Source organism: Panthera pardus, unplaced genomic scaffold (assembly GCF_024362965.1).
Source record: "Panthera pardus isolate Hobbes unplaced genomic scaffold, ASM2436296v1 HiC_scaffold_1, whole genome shotgun sequence".
Lineage (NCBI taxonomy): Eukaryota > Metazoa > Chordata > Mammalia > Carnivora > Felidae > Panthera > Panthera pardus.
This window is the reverse complement of record NW_026526654.1, coordinates 69,140,678-69,161,954: the sequence shown is the minus strand read 5'-3', so window position 1 is coordinate 69,161,954 and position 21,277 is coordinate 69,140,678. Positions and strand designations below refer to the sequence as shown.

The following is a 21,277-nucleotide window of genomic DNA, read 5'->3' as shown; positions in this document are numbered from 1 at the left end:
AACGTTTATTTATTTTTGTGACAGAAAGAAAGACCGTGAGTCGGGGAGGGGCAGAGAGAAAGGGAGACACAGAATCAGAAACAGGCTCCAGGCCCCGAGCTGTATGCATAGAGCCCGAAAGGCAGATGCTGAACCTGACTGAGCCACCCAGGCACCCCAATAGTTTTTAAAATTTTGAATTATTTAAAATTTGAACTTTATTTTTCTTTGCAACTTTCTGCTTTTTCCTTTTTGGGTAGGATCCTACCTGTTTTATTTTTCCCACTGTTCTATGATCTACAATGATGCAGCAATTATATTTAGTTTTGTATTATATGTATATATGCATGGGTGTATGTATAGACTGTTCCTCCAGTTGTGTGCACGTATTTATTATGAACAGAAATTTGAGGGTATAGCTATGAATATACACACATGAGTGTGAGAGAAAGTGTGTGTGTGTGTGTGTGTGTGTGTGAGAGAGAGAGAGAGAGAGAGAGAGTCATTTACTGGCTGTACCCACCATGTACCTGTGCTAGAGGAATTCTACCCCACCTTATTTTATTTTTCTATTATTGGATATGCAAGTTATTTCAAGTTTTTCCCCCTTGGAATTTGAAGTTGCTGCTACTAACAGGACTCCCTCCTGATGCCTCTGTTTTTGGAGTACCACTAATGCACAGTGAACGGAAACCTTCCCACGCAGTGCGTATCTGCACAGCGCTCTGTCTGCTGCTGTGCAGACCTGTAGCCATGAGGGCACACAGTCCCCACGCTCAAGCCTGCCCACTGTTGTTACAGGCGGATCCAGTGTCTACGCAGCCCTTTCTAACCGGGGTCAGCTCTGAAAATCACTGATACTCTGAAGAGGTTAGGGAAGCGGGTGTCCGAAAACTAGGGACCCTAAAGAATGCCGTGGGACTACCTTATTCTTCTGGGGGCCCCGGATACAGGAACTCATTTGAATTTTGACCTCAGACAGACCAGGAATGAATTGCTGTGGAGGGTTTTCCCATTTTAAAATTCCACTTCCAGAACAGCACTGAATGTTCTACTGGGAAAAAAAAGTACAGCTTTCCACTGATAGGCTCAGCGGTCACTCAATGTATGATGATAAGTAATGAAGTGAAATCAATAGCTAGTCTCATTGTTCTTGAACTTGAAAATTACAGTGCAAAATGCTTTAAATATTTTACTTGGTATTAAAATAGAAACAGGTGAGTTTTGCCATTGCTGCTACCTTCCTATTCTCTGTGAATTTATGTTGTGGATCTTCTATATGCTTTTAGGTAGTTTTAATTAAATGTGTATTAAAGTATAAGAACTTATTTTGGAAAACTTTAAAATTCTTGTTATGTTTTTAATTAAATTCTACATTCTACCTAGACAGGGTATTTAGCCTGTAAGCGTATAAAAGGGATTAGGTGAGGTTTGTTTTCTTTCAACATTAAGGTGAATTAAGGATATAATTTAGGTGTGAGTTGAAGACAGTCAAACGTTCCTTTATGCTTTTGTTCAGTTTTCTGAGAGCTATGCCTGTCATAAGACCAGTCTGCTTGTCTTCAGCTTTGAAAGCGGGCATTGTGCTACTTAGTCACCGCAGTCCTTGCACAGCACCTCACAGCCCATCAACCCGGGGGCAGGTGGATCCTGGGATGGCACAGTTAAGTGTCATTCTTGTGCTTCTCAGCAGCCTAGGCACCTCCATTTTAAACGTGGTTAAGGAAAAAAAACTAAAGGTTGACATTCCTGAAAATCTTTTAAGTTAACTAATGAGATACAGTTTTAAGACATTCAGAATTCTTTAAAAAAAAAAAAAAGCTATCGGGGGCACCTGGGTGGCTCAGTCGGTTAAGCATCTGACTTTGGCTCAGGTCATGATCTTACAGTTTGTGGGTTCGAGCCCCATGTCGGGTTCTGTGCTGATGGCTCAGAGCCTGGAGCCTGCTTCAGATTCTGTGTCTCCCTCTCTCTGCCCCTACCCCACTCTCACTCTCTCTCTCAAAAATAAATAAGCATTAAAAAAATTTATATATATATATATATATAGCTATTAACAATATTTCAAAAAGATCATCGTACAGTTTATTTGGATTTTATTATATCATAATCACAGGGTAGCCATGGCCTGAAGAAATATACTGTAGACCCCCTTACATAGGTGCCATCTGTTTCACTAAATTATTCCTATCATAAATCTAACAATGATATGAACTAAAACACTTTATTGTTTTTAACATGAAACACATTTGCATTTCACATCTTAAACTAAGAATGGAAATAATTTTGTGGTATAAAGAAAATATTCTTCAGAAACTTTTATGTTTCAAGTGACTGGACTTACATAATTCTTAGACGGAAATACCAGGTTTGTAAAATTTATTAGCTATAGTAATTTTATTTCACTTAACTGTTCTTTTTCTAGGATTTACTAACGAGACATAAAGTGTTGGTTGCAGACTTCTTAGAACAAAATTATGACACTGTAAGTAGAAGTCCTTTTTAAGATTTTACCTCTTTCTCTCTTCTCCCCTCTCTCTCCTTCTTAGATCTATGGATACTGGCTCCTATTTATGATCCACAACAGACACCAACCATGGTCCACCATGTGCCCAATTCGTCCATTTACCTGGAAGCCAGGTCATCAGGAAACTGTGGAAAATTGAGGGCTTTCTTATTTTTCACACCTCTTCCTGTTGTATCAGCTCCAAAAAAAGACTGGTACCTGCTCACTTTGATCGTGATTTAAGAGCATCCATGTTGCCCTTATGAGGCAGTAGGTAGGGGCACCTGGGTGGTTCAGTCAGTTGAGCATCTGATTTCAGCTCAGGTCATGATCTCACGGTTTGTGAGTTTGAGCCTCACATTGGGCTCGCCACTGTCAGCGCAGAGCCCACTTCAGATCCTCTGTCCCACCTCTCTGTCCTCCCCTGCTCATGTTCTCACTCAAAAATAAACAAACACTTAAAAAAAGAAGAGGCAGTAGGTAACCATAAATGGAAGAGCACTCCACCCTCACTAAAAAATAAATCATTTTACTTGCTTGATAATTAGTTTTACTTACTAGTAGAAATACCAGTTCCCTTCTCAAATGGTGAATCCAGCCCATCCTTTTGAGATTCAGCTGAAACATGACTTTTCTAGGAAGCTTTCCCTAATCCCACCTGTCCACATGCATGCATGCACAATTACCCCGCCCCCACTGTTCACGTGGTATTATTATGGAGTGTCTGTACCTTCCTGGCTGGTTCCTGAGCTCCCTGAGAAGCAGGAACCCTATCTGTCAAACACAGGGTTCAGAGCCTGCTTGCCTGGCTTCAAGACCCAGCTCTGCCTCTTATTAATTGTGTTACTTTGGGTAAGGTCATTTGGGTAATTTTGCACCTACTGCAAAATGAAGATATTAATAATACCTACCTCAATGGGTTGTTTGTAGGAATTTGTAAAGATTTGGAACAATTTTTTTAGGATAATACCATATTAATCCCTCAGTATTAATTTTTGTCGTTATTACTTATATCCCTAATACCTAACTCAATGCCGTACAATGGTGGTGTTCAACGAGTATTGGATAAATAGATATATCCAAGAACAGCTATGCTTTTGCTAAATACATAAGCAAGAGAAACAGCATGATTAAAGTGAACATGGCACAAACCTAAAAGAGAAATTGTAAATCTTGATCTAGTGTTGGTTCAGATGCTCTAGACCAGTGATGTCCCACTGAAATAAAAGCCACTGTATAATTTAAAAATTTGTAGTTAGCTACACAAATAGGTAAAAGGAAACACATGACTCTGTGAAGATACAGAATACCCTCCCTGTCACTTTCCTATAGCTTCACACATCCAAATCACAGAAATTCAACTATGTCTCTTTTATTCATATATTGTTTACGTATTTTCCTTTGAGATTAAGAATTAGCAGGGGCGCCTGGGTGGCTTAGTCGACTAAGTGCCCAATTTTGGCTCAGGTCATGATCTCATGGTCCGTGGGTTGGAGCCCTTCTGTCAGCTCTGGGCTGTCAGCTCAGAGCCTGGAGCCTACCTCAGATTCTGTGTCTGTCTCTCTGTGCCCCTCCCCCACTCATTCCCCCCCTCAAAAATAAACATTAAAAAAAATAATTAGCAATGTAATCATGAAGTCAAAATTGATTTTCATATCCTAAAATTATCAAGAAAATATTTGTGGGATCAACTGGAGTACTTAGATCTAAATGCAAAACATGAAGGGAGAATAATTTTTATTGCCAGCAGTATCCAAAAGCTTCTAGACCAAAAGAAAATGGCATATTTTTAAACTAAGGAAATGAGCTATTGTTATAGTTTGGTTGATCAGAAACTGCAGATGCTAGATGGAATGTTAGAGACTCATTAGATGTACCTTATAATAAGTGAAAACGGGAGAGCTAAGATAGTTTATTACAAAACCCGTGGTATCAGCTACTGATCTTTTCTATAGAATGAGTGATGTACATGTGTTGAGAAACACTGCTTTGCATTCAGGACATAGTACATAACAATTTGGGAGACTGTAAACTCATTCTCCTTGATCCCTTATTTACCTAATTTTTTTCTTTGTATCTATAGTCACTTCTTGTGTAATTTGGTAGCTTTGTAGACACGGAGGCTGCTGTACCAACCTGAACACCAGCTCTGAGAGCTCATGCCCCCTCAGATATTTCATACTTCCTGAGTTTCATATTTTTTTGGCAGTAAACCATGAGATGGGAGCACACTGATATATATGACTCTAAAATAATGAAACTGGCATCTTGGGGAATGTCATACCTTATACATGTGTTTGAAGTTTCTGGTTACATGTGATTTCACTCATATGTGGAATTTACAAAACAAAGGGAATGAGAAAAGAAAGAAAAATAGAGAGAGACAAACCAAGAAACATACTCTTACTTGTAGAGAACAAACTGATGGTTACCAGAGGGGAGTTAGGTGGGGAAATCGGGGAAATTGGAGTTGGGGATTAAGGGGGGCACCTGTCCTTACGAGCACCGAGTGATGTGTGGAAGTGTTGAATCACTATATTGTACACGTGAAACTAATATAACACTGTATGTTAACTAAATTGAAATTAAAATTTTTAAAAACTTACCACAAAGTTTGATAAATTTAATGTCCCACAAAATCCTCTTCAGTTTCATGACAGAATAAATTAAACTTACTGTTTAGTACAAACAATAAGCCCTTCATATAAAAGAGTCTAATTATTATGACTTTAATGTGAACTAGATGCTTTCTTTTTAATATTTATTTATTTTTGCGAGAGAGAGAAAGAGAGAGACAGGAGAGAGAGGAGGGGCAGAGAGACGGCGGGGGGCAGCGGGGGGGGGGGTGTGGGGGGGGGGGTCAGAGGACTGGAAGCAGGCCCTGTGCTGACAGCAGAGAGCCTGATACGGGACTCAGACTCAGGAACCGTGAGATCATGATTTGAGCTGAAGTCGAACACTTAGCTGACTGAGCCACCCAGGTACCCCCCAATGTTTTTACTTTCCACTTTCTTAATTCCCAGTTGGTAGTTATCATCTGTGTGCACTGCTTGCCCTCATTGCACACGTGCACACACACCTCACCCTCAACCCTCTGAGGACCAGGACTGTTTTGCACCTTCCTCAGCCCCTGGACTCTCCTGCTTCAGTTCTCTGTTGGGCTCACTCCTCCCACCTCAGTGGTCCCTGAAGCATGTCCTTGCCTGGTGGGAGGTTGACGCTGAGCTTCCCCCACCTGTGGCACTCTATGTGAAACTAAAGGGCCCAGTAGTGGAGAGTAGTTGACAGGCACACTGGGAAACGGGGGCCTCAAACACCAGCACCCTCCAGCTTCTGGGGACAGGGAAGTCCTCCAGAGAGGCCAGCTGGGATGAGATTAGCATGGTCATTGTGCAGCAAAAGTTGCCCCGTTTCTCTATGTGTCTGCTATGAACTTGACACTTTGATTCTTTATGGGGTACCAAGTGGAGCTCTAAGTATATTTAATCTTTTCCTAAATTATTCATGCACTAGTAGCTACCAGCAAGGCTACCTGAACAAATGACATGAGATGTGTTATTTTGCTACCCACTTGATAGATGAATTAGTAGATCTTTTGTTCAAAAGGGTTTATTTGAGAGGACTCAAATACTCCATTTTTCTACTCAATTTTTAATTTTCAGAACTAAAGTAGCGAAGTACATCTGTTATTTCACTTGACCTCCGTATCCCGCTGTGTCTTTATGTGTAAAGGATGGTGAACTGGGAACCTCCCGGTGGACAGTGTGATCAGCATGGCGTTCAGCACATTGATGCAGAGCACGGCACCTGGGCCGTGCTGGCCTAGTGAGCTGGGAATTTACTTTTGAAGCAAGAGAGTAATAAGCAAACCTAAAGCAGAGGAACCACTGCTGGTGTTACACTCTAATATTTGTTTTCTTTTCATTAGATTTTTGAAGACTATGAGAAATTGCTTCAGTCTGAGAATTATGTGACTAAGAGACAATCTTTAAAGGTAATATCAAATTGCTTAAGTTAGTCTGTGTTGGTTGATGTCTTGTCAGTAAATGATGGCATCTTAGTGGACAAGTACATATGGGGAAAATTAAAGTGTCCCCCCCCCCCTTTATTTTTGTAACTTGAAAAGTATGCTTCATGTTATGACTGTACTTTGTAGCAAAACAATGTTGTGTCCTGCCTCGACTACTTTTTGGAAGTAATAACATAAAAATAGTAAGTTCATGATAAAGTAGAATTTCGTATATTTCAGCTCAGAAAGAAAGTCAAACCTAAGTTAATTTAAATAAAACCACAGTTCTCTCCTAGGGGATATTTTCTGGAGATGAAAATAAATCACTCTCAGCTTGAAACTAAGATCTGAATTACTGTTTATAAGGAAGAAACAGCAAAGTTCTCCTGTAGTTCTCTCTCTCTCTCTCTTTTTTTTTTTTAATGTTTATTTATTATTTTTGAGAGAGAGAAACAGAGTGTGAGCTGGGGAGGGGCAGAGAGAGAGGGAGACACAGAATCCGAAGCAGGCTTCAGGTGCTGAGCTGTCAGCACAGAGCCCAACGCAGGGCTTGAACTCACAAACCCAGGGCTTGAACTCACAAACCGTGAGATCAAGATCTGAGCCAAAGTCCGACGCTTAACCGCTTAACTGACTGAGCCACGTGGACACCACTTCTGCAGTTCTCTTTCAGTGTATCTTGAAACAGAAACCAAAATGACCGTATTTTTCTTATACATCTATATAATGTAGACTTCGTAGGGTATTTTTCAGAGAAGGGGGAAGAAAAGGTGACATTGACAAAATATAACACATCAAATGCAAGATTAAAGTTTCCCTCTAAGTTTATGACATTACTGGAGAAATTCTGAATATATTTTCAATTGAGAGGGAAGACAACTTTCTACTATGAAATGGTGCTTATAGAACTGAAACGTTATGGGGCTCCTGGGAAGCACTTACCCCCAGATTTGTAACATATTTTTCTAAAGATTTTTTTTAACTGCATTGCATTACTGGGTTCCATTCTCTGAGCATTCTTGTTAGTGTTTTACTACAGGTCATTTTTAGAGGTACCTCCACCATTTAACATGTTCAAATTGTATTTCCAACAAAGATGCTGAAATATGAAACATGCTTATTCTTTAAGAGTTAAAAGAATAATCTTTAATAAAGTGGCTGTAATAAACAGATATGTGAGAAGACTACATGATCAAGAACACAAAACTGTGCTTTTCTAAAAATTGCCAGTATTACACCAAAACAGACTCTGGAAAGAGGTCAAAAGATGATATCGCTAGCTGGAAAAGAAAGTAAAGTCAGTCCTCAATTATCTGCAAATAGCTTTAGTTGGATGAATTATTGGGGGTGATGAGAGGGGTAAAAGGGCACTCCATTTGGCCAACAAATAGTTATGTGCTCCTATTCCTGACATTACAGTGACAGCCAAGAACAAAATGAAGTCGCATCTCAATGGACCTTACATTCTGCCAAGGAGAACAGACAATTGATAAATAAACAGATAAATATGCAATTTTCAGGTGATTTTAGAATAGTTATGCAGGGCAAAATGGCAGGAAGTGATGACTGAAGGGATAAAAGTGTGTGTGTGTGTGTGTGTGTGTGTGTGTGTGTGTAAACAGTGGCATTTACTATTGGAGAGTATATCACCTATGAAATACCTGTGCAAGTTTGCTTTCCCTCATGAGGCAGGAAGCCCAGCAGAGTACGGCCGCCATGTAGTCGGTGAGTGGCCTTCCCTCCTTCAGTGAAACAGTGCCTGGAAGCAGCCATTTGGCCAGGAGGAGGTGGGGCTGCCCCTGTGGGAGTAGAACATCAGTTAGAGCTGTGTCCCTACCCTTCAGATCTCACTCAGATATTCCAAAGAATGTTTTTGGCAGATAATAATTGGTTGGTTTTGTCAAGCAGTTTGTATGATTTTGGGGCTTACTAAATATCACCTGTATTATGTTTACATGTTGGGATGACATTAATAGAACAATGTGTTTATTTCTAAATAGTGAATACAGTTTTAACTAAAGTGATGACATAAGCCCATTTTGTATCACATTTTTGTCAGTTCATTTTACCCATGATTTTGCCTTAGCTGTGACCTGCCTTCCCCTGTATTTGTGCCCTCGTTGCTCCAAGGGTACCCATTGATGGAGGGGTCAGTGAGCTATTTTCAGCCAGTCATTCAGCACCTTTTTATTGAGTTTCCCCTTGCATGGAAACCCGTACAAGCTGATCTGTGTAGAAAATATACCACGGTTTCACTGCTCTTTTTCTGGAGCCTGGACTGTTGAGATGGAGCTTCCGACAAAGGCAGTGACATTATGCCATGCTCTCCCAAGTCCAGAAAGCTTGTTAAAGCAGCTGAAGATAAGGCTGCATCCTGTTGGCATACCTGTGTAGTACCTAAAGAATAGAATTCCCTGTTTGCTAAGGCTCCACAACGACAGCCAAAACAGAGGAGCTGCTGCTCTGTATTATAAGAGATCATCGCCCTCGGAGGGAAGTAGAAATTGAATAGGAAACAGAGACAACAGTGCTCTAAGGGGCCAGCATGTAAGAAATAGCTCATATGTTTTCCAAATCCTTCCTCTTTATAGTGAGAATCTATGAGACCCTGAACCAAAGTAGCGACATTGGTATGAACTAAGGTGATGGGACTAAAGTGGGATCCAGAAAGCTGAGGGTCATAGACTTTAGAGTTTATCTTTGTGCCATTTTCAGCAGTGACAGGAATTCATGATAGAAATTTTTCTGTGATCGACGATCTCTAGAGCCTTTGGTGAAGTTATAAAGCTAACAGTTATTTATCCAAACATCTGGGCCTTCTTCCTGTTTTTTCTGTCATGCTACCTTATCATCTCCTACCCATGGGCCCATTGCCCTCATTCTGTTCTCAAGCCCCACCTTGTCCTTTCCCCTTGTTAATAGACATAAAGTGGTTAGAGCAGAGCCTTGCTCATGTTAAGAAGTAGATATTTGTTCAATAAAGTAAAAATAAATTTTATAAGTAAATATTCCTCTCCTGTCCTCAGTGCTCAATCTCTAGGAGGTGGTCTATTCTAAACAAATAATTGAGACTAGGGTATGAATTAGACAGATACCCTAGCAGGATGCGTTTGCATTTGAAAACAGAAGCAGTGGATATGTGATTGGTACAATCTGTAATACAAATCTGGTGGGTAGCACAGGGGAGTGAGAAGGTTCATTCTTCACTGCTGTCTACTGCCCGCCCCCCTCCACTGTTCTGCCCCCTTCTCACGTGGCTCTGAGGCTAGACACCTCTACTCTATTTCCAGCGACACAGGCAAGGAGCAACCGAGTTTGTATCTGGTATTGAAACTCTCCCTTTTCCACTTGATTGTGCTTCCTACTTATTCACAGATGCCCCAGCCCATGCAGAAGGCCTCTCTCCTGTTCTTTATTAATCAGCCAGATGTACTACATTGGCTGCTACTCTTGCCTAAAATCTTTTATAGTGGAGTATCTCATAAATGTTTTGTTTACAGTGTGATAAAATTGAGCACTGGTTGGACACCAGAAAAACCAAAACAAAACAAAACAAAAACTAGTAAAAGACATATAAAGCAGGGTGCCTGGATGGCTCACTTGGTTAAATGTCTGACTCTTGATTCCGGCTCAGGTCATGATCTCACAGTTGTGAGTTTGAGCCCTGCATTGGGCTCTGCCCTAAGTGTGGAGCCTGCTTAAGATTCTCTCTCTTCTTTCTGCACACGTAGAAAACTGATTTGAGGATTAACACAACAATCTGCACAACCTGAACCATAGAACTCAGTCAGTACACAGCGCAGAGAGGTGAACTGGGGGAGAGAGAAGCCGCAGAGGGCAGGGAGGTGTTTTTGCTTGTGGAGAGAGGATGGAGACGGGATGGGGGTGGGGTGGGGGGTATTATGGAAAAAGCACTCTCCCCCAAAAGCAGTTGGAGAAAAAGTGGGAAAATGGAAACGGCCACAGGGACTGAACTAAAAAGGGAGAAAGGAGAAAGGAGAGGGTTTAAATTCCATTAAGACTCTCTAAACAGGGGGGAGCGCAGACTCTGAAATTCTGCAGCTCAATACCTGGCAGTGCTCTGGTGAGAAGGGCGAATCCTCAGGAGCAGAGTGAAGTCAGGGGTCTTCGGGCCACACGGGGAAAGGTGGTTCCCCTGCTGAAGAGGCTGTGCGGCCACCCGGTCCCAGCAGACCCCAGAGAACAAACACATTCGCTACTCCAGGAACAAGGTCGTTAAAGGTGAAGCCTGGTGCCAGAGGTGTGTTGTGATTTTCCATAATCCCTGAAACGCTGCTGGCTACACTATTTCGTGAACTTTTTCTGGCGCGGGCTGGCACCTGGCCGCAGTCTCGGGGCACCAGCAGCAGCACAATTCCGCGAAAAGTTCCAGGGTGCAGCCGGCACCCAGCCATTGCTCGGTGAGATCCTCCCCCAGAGGGTCTGAGCCGGTTAAAAGCCGCAGTCCCTCAGAAGTGAGGAGTCGGGAAACACAGCTGATCTGAGATAAAACTCAGGAGGGAGGTGCCGCCTGGCAGCCTGAAGGCTTGGTCACAGACAGTGTAAAGGCAGAGAGTGCTCCAGCTTCTGGAGACAAAGGACAGGTGCGCGATTGCTGGTCGGGTAGAGCAGAGTTCCGATTTGGAGATTCGGTTCCTGCGTGACGCCATTTTTGCCACTCCCGCGCACGGGCTTACGCACCTACAGGCACCACAACGCTCCACACCAGGAAGCTAAGCAGCGCCATCTAGTGGAGAATGGAGCCATTACACTAAGCCCCATCCAACTGGGCCAACCTCGCTCTTCAGAAACACAAGTCTCTCCACCTGCTTAGATTATGGACTATAAAGTGCTTCATAGTTTGATTGCTAGGGTAAAATGAAGTAATTTCAATCCCATTTCAGTCTGTTCGCTGGCCTATCTATGAAATTTTCTTTTTTTCCTTTTTCTTCTTTTTCATTTCTTTTCTTTTTCTTGAATAAAGAGAAAGAAATATTTTTATTTTCAATTTTTATTAAAAATATTTTTCTTTAAAATTTGTTTGTATTATATTTTATATTTTTTTGTAAATTTTTCAAATTCTATTTTACTTCCATCATTTCATTTTATTCTATTTCAGTGTATTCATTTTTTCAGATTTTCAAATGTTTTCCTTTTTTTCTTTTTCCCTTTTTTCTCTAATCTATCAAGCTCCTTTCAACAACCAGATAAAAACACACCTAGGATCAAACATCATTTATTGGACTTGGGTGTGTGTGTTGTTTTTAATTTTTTAATTTTAATTTTTTTTGCCTTATTAATTCCTTTTCTTCCTTCAAAATGACAAAACAAAGGAATTCACCCCAAAAGAAAGAGCAGGAAGAAACAACAGCCAGAGACTTAATCAAGAGAGATACAAGCAAGATGTCTGAACCAGAATTTAGAATCACGATAATAAGAATACTAGCTGGGGTCGAAAATAGATTAGAATCCCTTTCTATGAAGATAAAAGAAGTAAAAGATAGGATGAAATAAAAAATGCTATAACTGAGTTATAACAATCTCGAATGGATGCCACAGTGGCAAAAATGGATGAGGCAGAGCAGCCAATCAGTGATATAGAGAACAAACTTATGGAGAATAATGAAGGAGAAAAAAAGAGGGAGACCAAGACAAAGAGTACAATTTAAGAATGAGAGATTTCAGTGACTCATTAAAAAGGAACAACATCAGAATCATAGGGGTCCCAGAAGATGAAGAGAGAGAAAAAGGGGTAAAAGGGTTATGTGAGCAAATCATACTGGAAAACTTTCCTAACCTGGAGAAAAACACAGACATCAAAATCCAGGAAGCACAGAGGACTCCCATAAGATTCAACAGAAACTGACCATCAACAAGACATATCATAGTCAAATTCACAAATTACTCCGGCAAGGAAAGAATCATGAAAACAGCAAGGGAAAAAAAGTTCTTAACTTACAAGGGAATACAGGTCAGGTTTGCAGCAGAAACTTGGCAGGCCAGAAAGGAGTGGGAGGATATATTCAATGTGCTGAACTGGAAAAATATGCAGCCAAGAATTCTTTATGCAGCAAGGCTGTCATTTAAAATAGAAGGAGAGATTAAAAGTTTCCCAAACAAAAATTAAAGGAGTTCAAGCCCACTAAACCAATGCTGCAAGAGATTTTAAGGGGGACTCTCTGAGGTGAGAAAAAATAAATAAATAAATAAATAAATAAATAAATACCAAAAGCAACAAATTTTAGAAAGGACCAGAGAACACCACCAGAAACTCCAACTCTACAAGAAACATAATTGCAATAAACTCATATCTTTCAGTACTCACTCTAAACGTCAATGGACTAAATACTCCCATCAAAAGACATACGGTAACAGAATGGATACAAAAACAAGAGCCATCTATATGCTGGAGACCATCTTTTGACCTAAAGACACCTTTATATTGAAATTAAGGGGATGGAGAACCATCTATCATGCTAATGGTCGACAAAAGAAAGCCAGAGTAGCCATACTTATATCAGACAATCTAGACTTACAAATAAAGGCTGTGACAAGAGATGAAGAAGGGCATTATATCATATTAAGGGGTCTATCCACCAAGAAGACCTAATAATTGTAAACATTTATGCTCCAAATGTGGGAAAACCCAAATATATAAATCAATCACAAATATAAAGAAACTCATTGATAATAATACTGTGATAGTAGGGGACTTCAAAACCCCGCTGACAGCAATGGACAGATCATCTAAATCAGAAAATCAACAAGAAAACAATGGCTTTGAATGATACACTGGACCAGATAGACTTGACAGATATATTCAGAACATTTCATCCTAAAGCAGAATATGCATTCTTCTCCAGTGCACATGGAACATCCTCCAGAATAGATCACATACTGGGACACAAATCAGCCCTCAAGTGGTACAAAAAGATTGAGGTTATAACGTGCATATTTTCAAACGACAATGCTATGAAACTCAAAATCAACCACAAGAAAAAATTCGGAAAGGTAACAAATACTTGGAGACTAAAGAACATCCTACTAAAGAATTAATGGGCTAACCAAGAAGTTAAGGAAGAAATTAAAAAGTACATGGAAGCCAGTGAAAATCATAACACCACAGCCTCAAACCTCTGCGACGCAGGTTCCCATAAGAGGGAAGTATATAGCAATCCAGACCTTCCTAAAGAAGGAAGAAAGGTCTCAGATACACAACCTAACCTTACACCTTAAAGAGCTGGAAAAAGAATAGCAAATAAAACCTGAAACCAGCAAAAGACAGGAAATAATAAAGATCAGAGCAGAAATCAATGCCATCGAAACCAAAAAACAGTAGAGCAGATCAATGAAACCAGAAGCTGGTTCTTTGAACGAATTAACAAAACTGATAAACCACTAGCCAGTTTGACCAAAAAGAAAAAGGAAAGGACCCAAATAAATAAAATCAAGAACAAAAGAGGAGAAATCACAACCAACACAGCAAAATAAAAATAATAATAAGAGAATATTATGAGCAATTATATGCCAATAAAATGGGCAATCTGGAAGAAATGGACAAATTCCTAGAAACATATACACTACCAAAACTGAAACAGGAAGAAACAGAGAATTTGAACTGACCCATAACCAGTAAAGAAATCGAATTAGGAATCAAAAATCTCCCAAAAAAAAACAAGAGTCCAGGGCCAGATGGCTTTCCAGGGGAATTCTACCAAACATTTAAGGAAGAGTTAACACGTACTCTCTTGAAGCTGTCCCAAAGAATAGAAATGGAAGGAAAACTTCCAAACTCTTTCTATGAAGCCAGCATGACCTTGATTCCAAAACCAGACAAAGACCCCCACTAAAAAGGAGAACTATAGACCAATTTCCCTGATGAACATGTATGCAAAAATCCTCAAGAAAATATTAGCCAACCAGATCCAACAATACATTAAAAAAATTTTTCACCATGACCAAGTGGGATTTATACCTGGGATGCAGGGCTGGTTCAATATCTGCAAAACAATCAATGTGATTCATCACATCAATAAAAAAAGGACAAGAACCATATGATCCTCTCAATAGATGCAGAGAAAGCATTTGACAAAATACAGCATCCTTTCTTGATAAAAACCCTCAAGAAAGTAGGGGTAGAAGGATCATATCTTGAGGTCACAAAAGCCATATATGAAAGACCCAATGCTAATATCATCCTCAATGGGGAAAAACTGAGAGCTTTCCCCCTAAGGTCAGGAACAAGATGGGGATGTCCACTCTCACCACTGTTATTCAACATAGTATTGGAAGTCTTAGCCTCTGCAATCAGACAACACAAAGAAATAAAAGCCATCCAAATCGGCCAGGAGGAGGTCAAACTTTCATTCTTTGCAGATAACATGATACTCTGTATGGAAAACCCAAAAGATTCCACCAAAAAACTGCTAGAACTGATCCATGAATTCAGCAAAGTTGCATGATATAAAATCAATGCACAGAAATCGGTTGCATTCCTATACACCAACAATGAAGCAACAGAAAGAGAAATCAAGGAATCGATTCCATTTACAATTGCACCAAAACCCATAAAATACCTAGGAATAAATCTAACCAAAGAGGTGAAAAGTCTATACACTGAAAACTATAGAAAGCTTATGAAAGAAATTGAAGAAGACACAAAAACACGGAAAAATTTTCCATGCTCCTGGATAGGAAGAACAAATATTGTTAAAATGTAGCTACTACCCAAAGCAATCTACATATTGAATGCAATTCCTATCAAAAAAAACACCAGCATTCTTCACAGAGCTAGAACAAACAATCCTAAAATTTGTATGGAACCAGAAAAGACCCTGAATAGCCAAAGCAATCTTGAAAAAGAAAACCAAAGCAGGAGGCATGACAGTCCTCCTGAAGTAAGGATTGCCTGTGGAAGCAAGACTTCAAGCTGTATTACAAGGCTGTAATCATCAAGACAGTATGGTATTGGCACAAAAGCAGACACACAGATCAATGGAACAGAATAGAGAACTGAGAAATGGACCCACAAACGTATGGCCAACTAATCTTTGACAAAGCAGGAAAGAATACCCAATGGAATAAGACAGTCTCTTCAGTAAGTGGTGCTGGGAAAACTGGACAGCAACATGCAGAAAAATGAACCTGGACCACTTTCTTACACCATACCCCAAAACACACTCAAAATGGATGAAAGACCTAAATGTAAGACAGGAAGCCATCAAAATCCTCCAGGAGAAAGCAGGCAAACACCTCTTTGACCTTGGCCTCAGCAACTTCTTACTTAATGCATCTCTGGAGGCAAGGGAAACAAAAGCAAAAATGAACTATTGGTACCTCATCAAAATAAAAAGCTTCTGCACAGGGAAGGAAACAATCAGCAAAACTAAAAGGCAACCGACAGAATGGGAGAAGATATTTGTAAACGACATATCAGGTAAAGGGTTAGTATCCAAAATCTATAAAGAACGTATCAAACTCAACACCCAAAAAACAAATAATCCAGTGAAGAAATGGGCAAAAGACATGAATAGACACTTCTCCAAAGTAGACATCCAAATGGCCAACCAACACATGAAAAAAATGTTCAACATCACTCATCATCAGGGAAATACAACTCAAAACCACAATGGGATACCACCAGACACCTGTCAGAATGGCTAACATTAACAACTCAGGCAACAACAGATGTTGGCAAGGATGCGGAGAAACAGGATCTCTTTTGCACTGCTGGTAGGAATGAAAACTGGTGCAGCCACTCTGGAAAACAGTACGGAGGTTCCTCAAAAAATTAAAAAATAGAACGACCCTACAACCCAGCAATTGCACTACTAGGTATTTATCCAAGGGATATAGGTATGCTGTTTCGAAGGGACACATGCACCTCAATGTTTATAGCAGCACTATCAACAATAACCAAAGTATGGAAAGAGACCTAATGTCTATCGGTGGATGAATGGATAAAGAAGATGGGGTATATATACAATGGAGTATTACTCAGTGATCAAAAAGAATGAAATCCTGCCATTTGCAACTACGTGGATGGAACTAGAGGGTATTATGCTAAGCGAAATTAGTCAGAGAAAGGCAAATATCATATGACTTCACTCATATGAGGACTTTAAGACACAAAACAGATGAACATAAGGGAAGGGAAGCAAAAATAATGCAGAAACAGGGAGGGGGACAAAACCTAAGAGAGTCTTTAATATGGAGAATAAACAGAGGGTTACTGGAGGGTTTTTGGGAGGGGGGATGGGCTAAATGGGTAAGGGGCATTAAGGAATCTACTGAAATCATTGTTGCACGATATGCTAACTAACTTGGATGTAAATTAAAAAGATAGATTCTCTCTCTTCCTCTCTGTCTCTCCCCCACTCACTTTCTCTTAAGAAAAAAAAAGACAGATAAAGCGTATGTACAATATAGAAATCGTTGAAATGAATACTAAAGAGTTGGCTCTTTTGAATGCTAGACTGTAGGCAGACATCACTATTCAAGGAGAGAGCCTGTCAAATACTGTGTATTTAGGAGAAAACTATTGTTTTGGAGAGCTCCACTGGTGCATTGTTGGTTTTTCTTTTTGAGAATTAGGTCTGGGGTAGCAGTATGTTCTGTTTTGACACAGCTGTTTATATCTCTGAATTCTGTAATATTTTGCACATAGATGTTTCATTTTAGAAATCAAGAGAGTTTAGGTTATTTTAAGAGTATACTTAGAGTATTCTTTAAGTGATAAACTGTCTTAAAGCTCGGCTATGTTCTAACTCCAAAGCTACCAACTGTCTTTTGTTAATCTTATTCTTAATTTTCGTGAGCTACCTTGAGATGCTTGGATTCCTGGTGTCAATAAAAAATAATTAACAGAGAAATTCCTTCCCCTCACATGACAGAGCTTAGGAATTTATTTCTTATCTTCTTCAGAGCCTGGTATTTAATTATTAGAGGGAAAGATCATAATTCAAAAGAAGCTTGGTAGAATTTGGGGGGTTGTTTTTGGCTCTGGTCAATTTCATTAAAACACTAAGTTAAAAGAAACTCTTACTATTTCCACTTGCTTTGGTTCTACTTTGTAATATATAAGCCTATAAAATGAAATTTAGAGAACTAAAAACAGTTTTTTTCCATTTTACCTAGTATAGTATTGTGTTAAATGCTTTGTATTATGATGAAATGCAGCATTTTGTCATTGTCAGTATTAATTAAAATAGATTAAATTTAATGGCTAAAAGAGTCAGTGTAGTTGGTAAATAATTTAACACAATTGCTTGTTCCATAAAACTAGTGAAATTATATTAGCAGAGGCTAGGTTGGATAGAGTTTATATGTATGCATACCCATGGAATAAAAATTAAAGTGACTTAATCTGAATTTAACTCATAAATGTCACTTCATCAAAGTATTGAGTGTGTGTGTACATGCAAATTAGGGGTAAATTTTTTTAGTGAAATTTCTTTGTTGCTGAAAGGCCTTTTGATATGTGTATGTGTATATAGTAATATGTGTATGTATTTGTGTATATATGATGTGTATTTTATTGGATTTTTATATGTTTTATATAAATATATCTTTATATATCAATGTAGAAGCTGTATCTATATCTATCTATAGATGTAGAAAGCTCTGTAAAGAAGCCTATCTATATCTGTATATGCCCATGTGTATCTTAGGTGGGTGTATCTTACATCCACATATATGTCTTGTCAGTTTTACAACCCAAAAGAGGTTTGTGGTTTGTTTTTTGTTTTGTTTTTTTGGGGTGTTTTGTTTTGGTTTTTGGGTTTTTGTTTTTTTTTTTTTTGAGAGTCTGGAAGCCATACTGCTGACCCATAAACATGCCAGAAGACAGCACGCCTATTGCCCTGTCACCAGGGAAATTAACCCCGGTACTTCTCTCCAAGCTGCAAGCATTTGCTTGTCAGAGAGATAAGAGTTTTATTTAATTCTCTTTATTAGTGGAATAAAGGCAATTAGTTAAAACAAATAGCTACCTCAGTGGACAGGTGGGTTCAGAGTGAAATGTGAAGGGTGCACAGCAAAAGGCACTGTCAAGTGCCCTTACAGAGGACAGGTTACCTTTCATCTTGAGAAGATACGCATGTAACGGGTTGCAGCTGCATGGCAGTATAAGTAAGGTGGAATTTTATGTGTCTTCGTGATGTCTTTTTCACACATTACCTACAGTGATGTGCTGTGGATGTGCTTATTCAGTAATCAAACTGCTTGCTTTCTTTCCTACATTTTGTCAACTTTATTTCCCCAACAGTATCCATGCACATCACACAGTTAAGCTGTAAAGGGTACAAACACAAACATGATTTGATAGATGCCCTTACGTTCTAAAGAGGCAAGTAAGTCTGTACTGCAAGGCAGTGAGTACTGCTGAGGAAAAACAATGCAGAGCAACAGGGGAGAAAGTTGAGCTCTTAGAAACTGAATGTAGAATGGTGGTCCCCAGGCACTGGCGGGCAGGGGGATGAGAGGTGTTGGTCAATGGGTACAAACTTTCAGTTACGAGAAGACCAAGTCCTAGGATCCGATGTCCAGCATGGTGACTATAGTTAAGAATACTGTGTCGCGTACTTGAAACTTGCCGAGAGTGGATCTTAAGCATTCTCATCACACACCAAACCAAAGGGTAACTGTGAGGTGATGGATGTGTTAATTAACGTGATTGTGGTAAATGTTTTACAGCGTATACATATTTGAAATGATTGTGACGTACACTTCAAGTATAGACAGTTTTGTCAGTTATATCTAAGTAAAGCCAGGGGAAACATTGGGAGCAAAGAGAGTGCAGCCACAGGGGCAGAAGAATGAGGAGTAAGTGGGGCTCCAAGGAAAGGAAGTAGAAGTGACTCAGGAGCACAGAGGGCTTTGAATGCTATCCTAAGGAGTTTAATTTTTTCCCCCTAAATTTATTGGCATCCAGGGATTTGTTTATTCATTCACTCCTGAAGTGGAATTGGTAACATGAATGGGGCTGATCTTCAGGAAGATGTGTTTGACACTGCATGCAGGGTGGATTGGATTGGGTCTGCATTGAGGAAGGGATCACTCTGCGTGCTGCTGCAGGAGCCCGGCGAGAGGCCCTGAGGGCTGGAAAGAGGATGCTGGCAATAAAAGTAGAAGGAAAGATGTTCGAGACATTGATAAACAGAAAATTGGCAGACCGTGGATGTAGATTTGATGCAACGGCGGAGCGAAAGAAGAAGCCGAGGAGGACTTCAACTCTGCCCTAGGGACCTGGCTGGCAGTGGTGTCATTAACAAAGCGGGAAAGGAAGGGTTTCAGAGAAGCTGAGTGTGATTAGCTAGCCGAGTGTTCTACTGGGCCTCCAGGCAGGCAGTTAGAAACTTTGGTATATATATTAAAAAAAAAAAAAAAAAGAAAAAGAAAGGGGGTGGGGGTTGCCTGGGTGGCTCAGTCAGTTGAGCATCCGACTCTTGATTTCAGCTCAGGTCATGATGCTAGGGTCGTGGCCTTGAGCCCTGTGTTGGGCTCTGTGCTGAGTGTGGAACCTGCTTGAGAATTTTTCTCTCTCTCTCCTTCTCTCTCTCTCCCAACACCCCCTCCCCCAACTCACGCTGTCTCTCTGTCTCTCAAATTAAAAAAAAGAAAAAGTAATGTTGTTATAGAGCTTAGGAAAGAAACTGGGACTTGAAATACAGGTTTGGGAGACATCTTCCTAGATATTACAGTTGAAGCCTTGGGTGTAGGTAAGACTGAAGAGGGAGAAAAGATCAGAGATTCAAGATACCGCTTGGAAAATTCCTACATAAGGAGGGCAGTAACACAGGAGCAAAGAAATAAGCTGCAAGAGATAAGGAGCCAGAAGAATTCAGTGGCCTTGAAACCAGGGGCAAAGAAAGTTTCCAAAGAGGGGCAGTTAGCTTTAGATGTGGCAGAGATATTAAGGAAAACGAAGATGAACAGTTTACACAACGGCTGTCCCATGTTTGAGAATACCCAGCTAACATCCATCACTGCCCATCATTTCCTTTTGTGCGCTAAAATAACTTTAAGGTGTGTAGTTCTTAGTTGTTAAATAGACAGCCAGATGCACACCCTCACACACTCACACACACACACACACACACACACACACACACATCACTGCACACACATGTCTGGGGTTCTGTTGCTAGACAGTATTGTGATAGCCAGCTCAAAGTTTCATGTGCTTTCTCCTCCCATCCAGGATTTCTGTAACTATCTGTACAATAGATTACTATCCTGAGGCATCCAGAAAAGGTCTGGTGAATAGGAGAACTCAAAAATAATTATATCATGTATAAAGCTGTGTAAAGGGTACATTTCAGCTGCCTGGTTGCTGAAGCTTTAAGATCTCTACCACTACATGAGAATAAAAAGTTGATGAGGTAGAGAACATTCAGTGATGCTACTAGAGGCTCTCCCACTATTCTCATTTTTGGTATTTTTATTTTGTTTTAAAGTGTCTTAGTCTGTTTGGGCTGCTACAACAAAAATACCACAGACTGGGAGGCTCAGCAGCCCAAGATCAAGGGGCCAGCAGCGAGAGAGCTCTCTGGGGTCTCTTTCATAAGAGCACCAGCCCCATTCATGCAATCCTACCTTCCCAAAGGCCCCACCTCCTAATACCATCACATTTGGGGTTAGGATTCCAACATACAGATTTTAGGGAGGCACAGACATTCAGTTCATAACATGGAATAATGCTGCATTTGGGGGGAACCATTAATTTGTTACAAGAAAATGTTTTGCTTTACTTTTTTATAAAAACTTGCTGTACATATTAAACT

At 40.0% G+C, this 21,277-nt stretch overlaps 1 protein-coding gene across 11 annotated transcripts in view; it reads left to right on the top strand.

Moving 5' to 3' along the window:
- The window catches only part of CAB39L (calcium binding protein 39 like), a 135,552-nt gene that overhangs the window by 96,497 nt on the left and 17,778 nt on the right, over nt 1–21,277 (top strand). For all 11 annotated transcript variants that reach the window (XM_053899691.1, XM_053899697.1, XM_053899705.1 and 8 more), the window contains 2 exons: nt 2,405–2,464; nt 6,414–6,479. In XM_053899691.1, the coding sequence (XP_053755666.1) occupies nt 2,405–2,464; nt 6,414–6,479 (126 nt within the window). The remainder of the gene's footprint in view (nt 1–2,404; nt 2,465–6,413; nt 6,480–21,277) is intronic.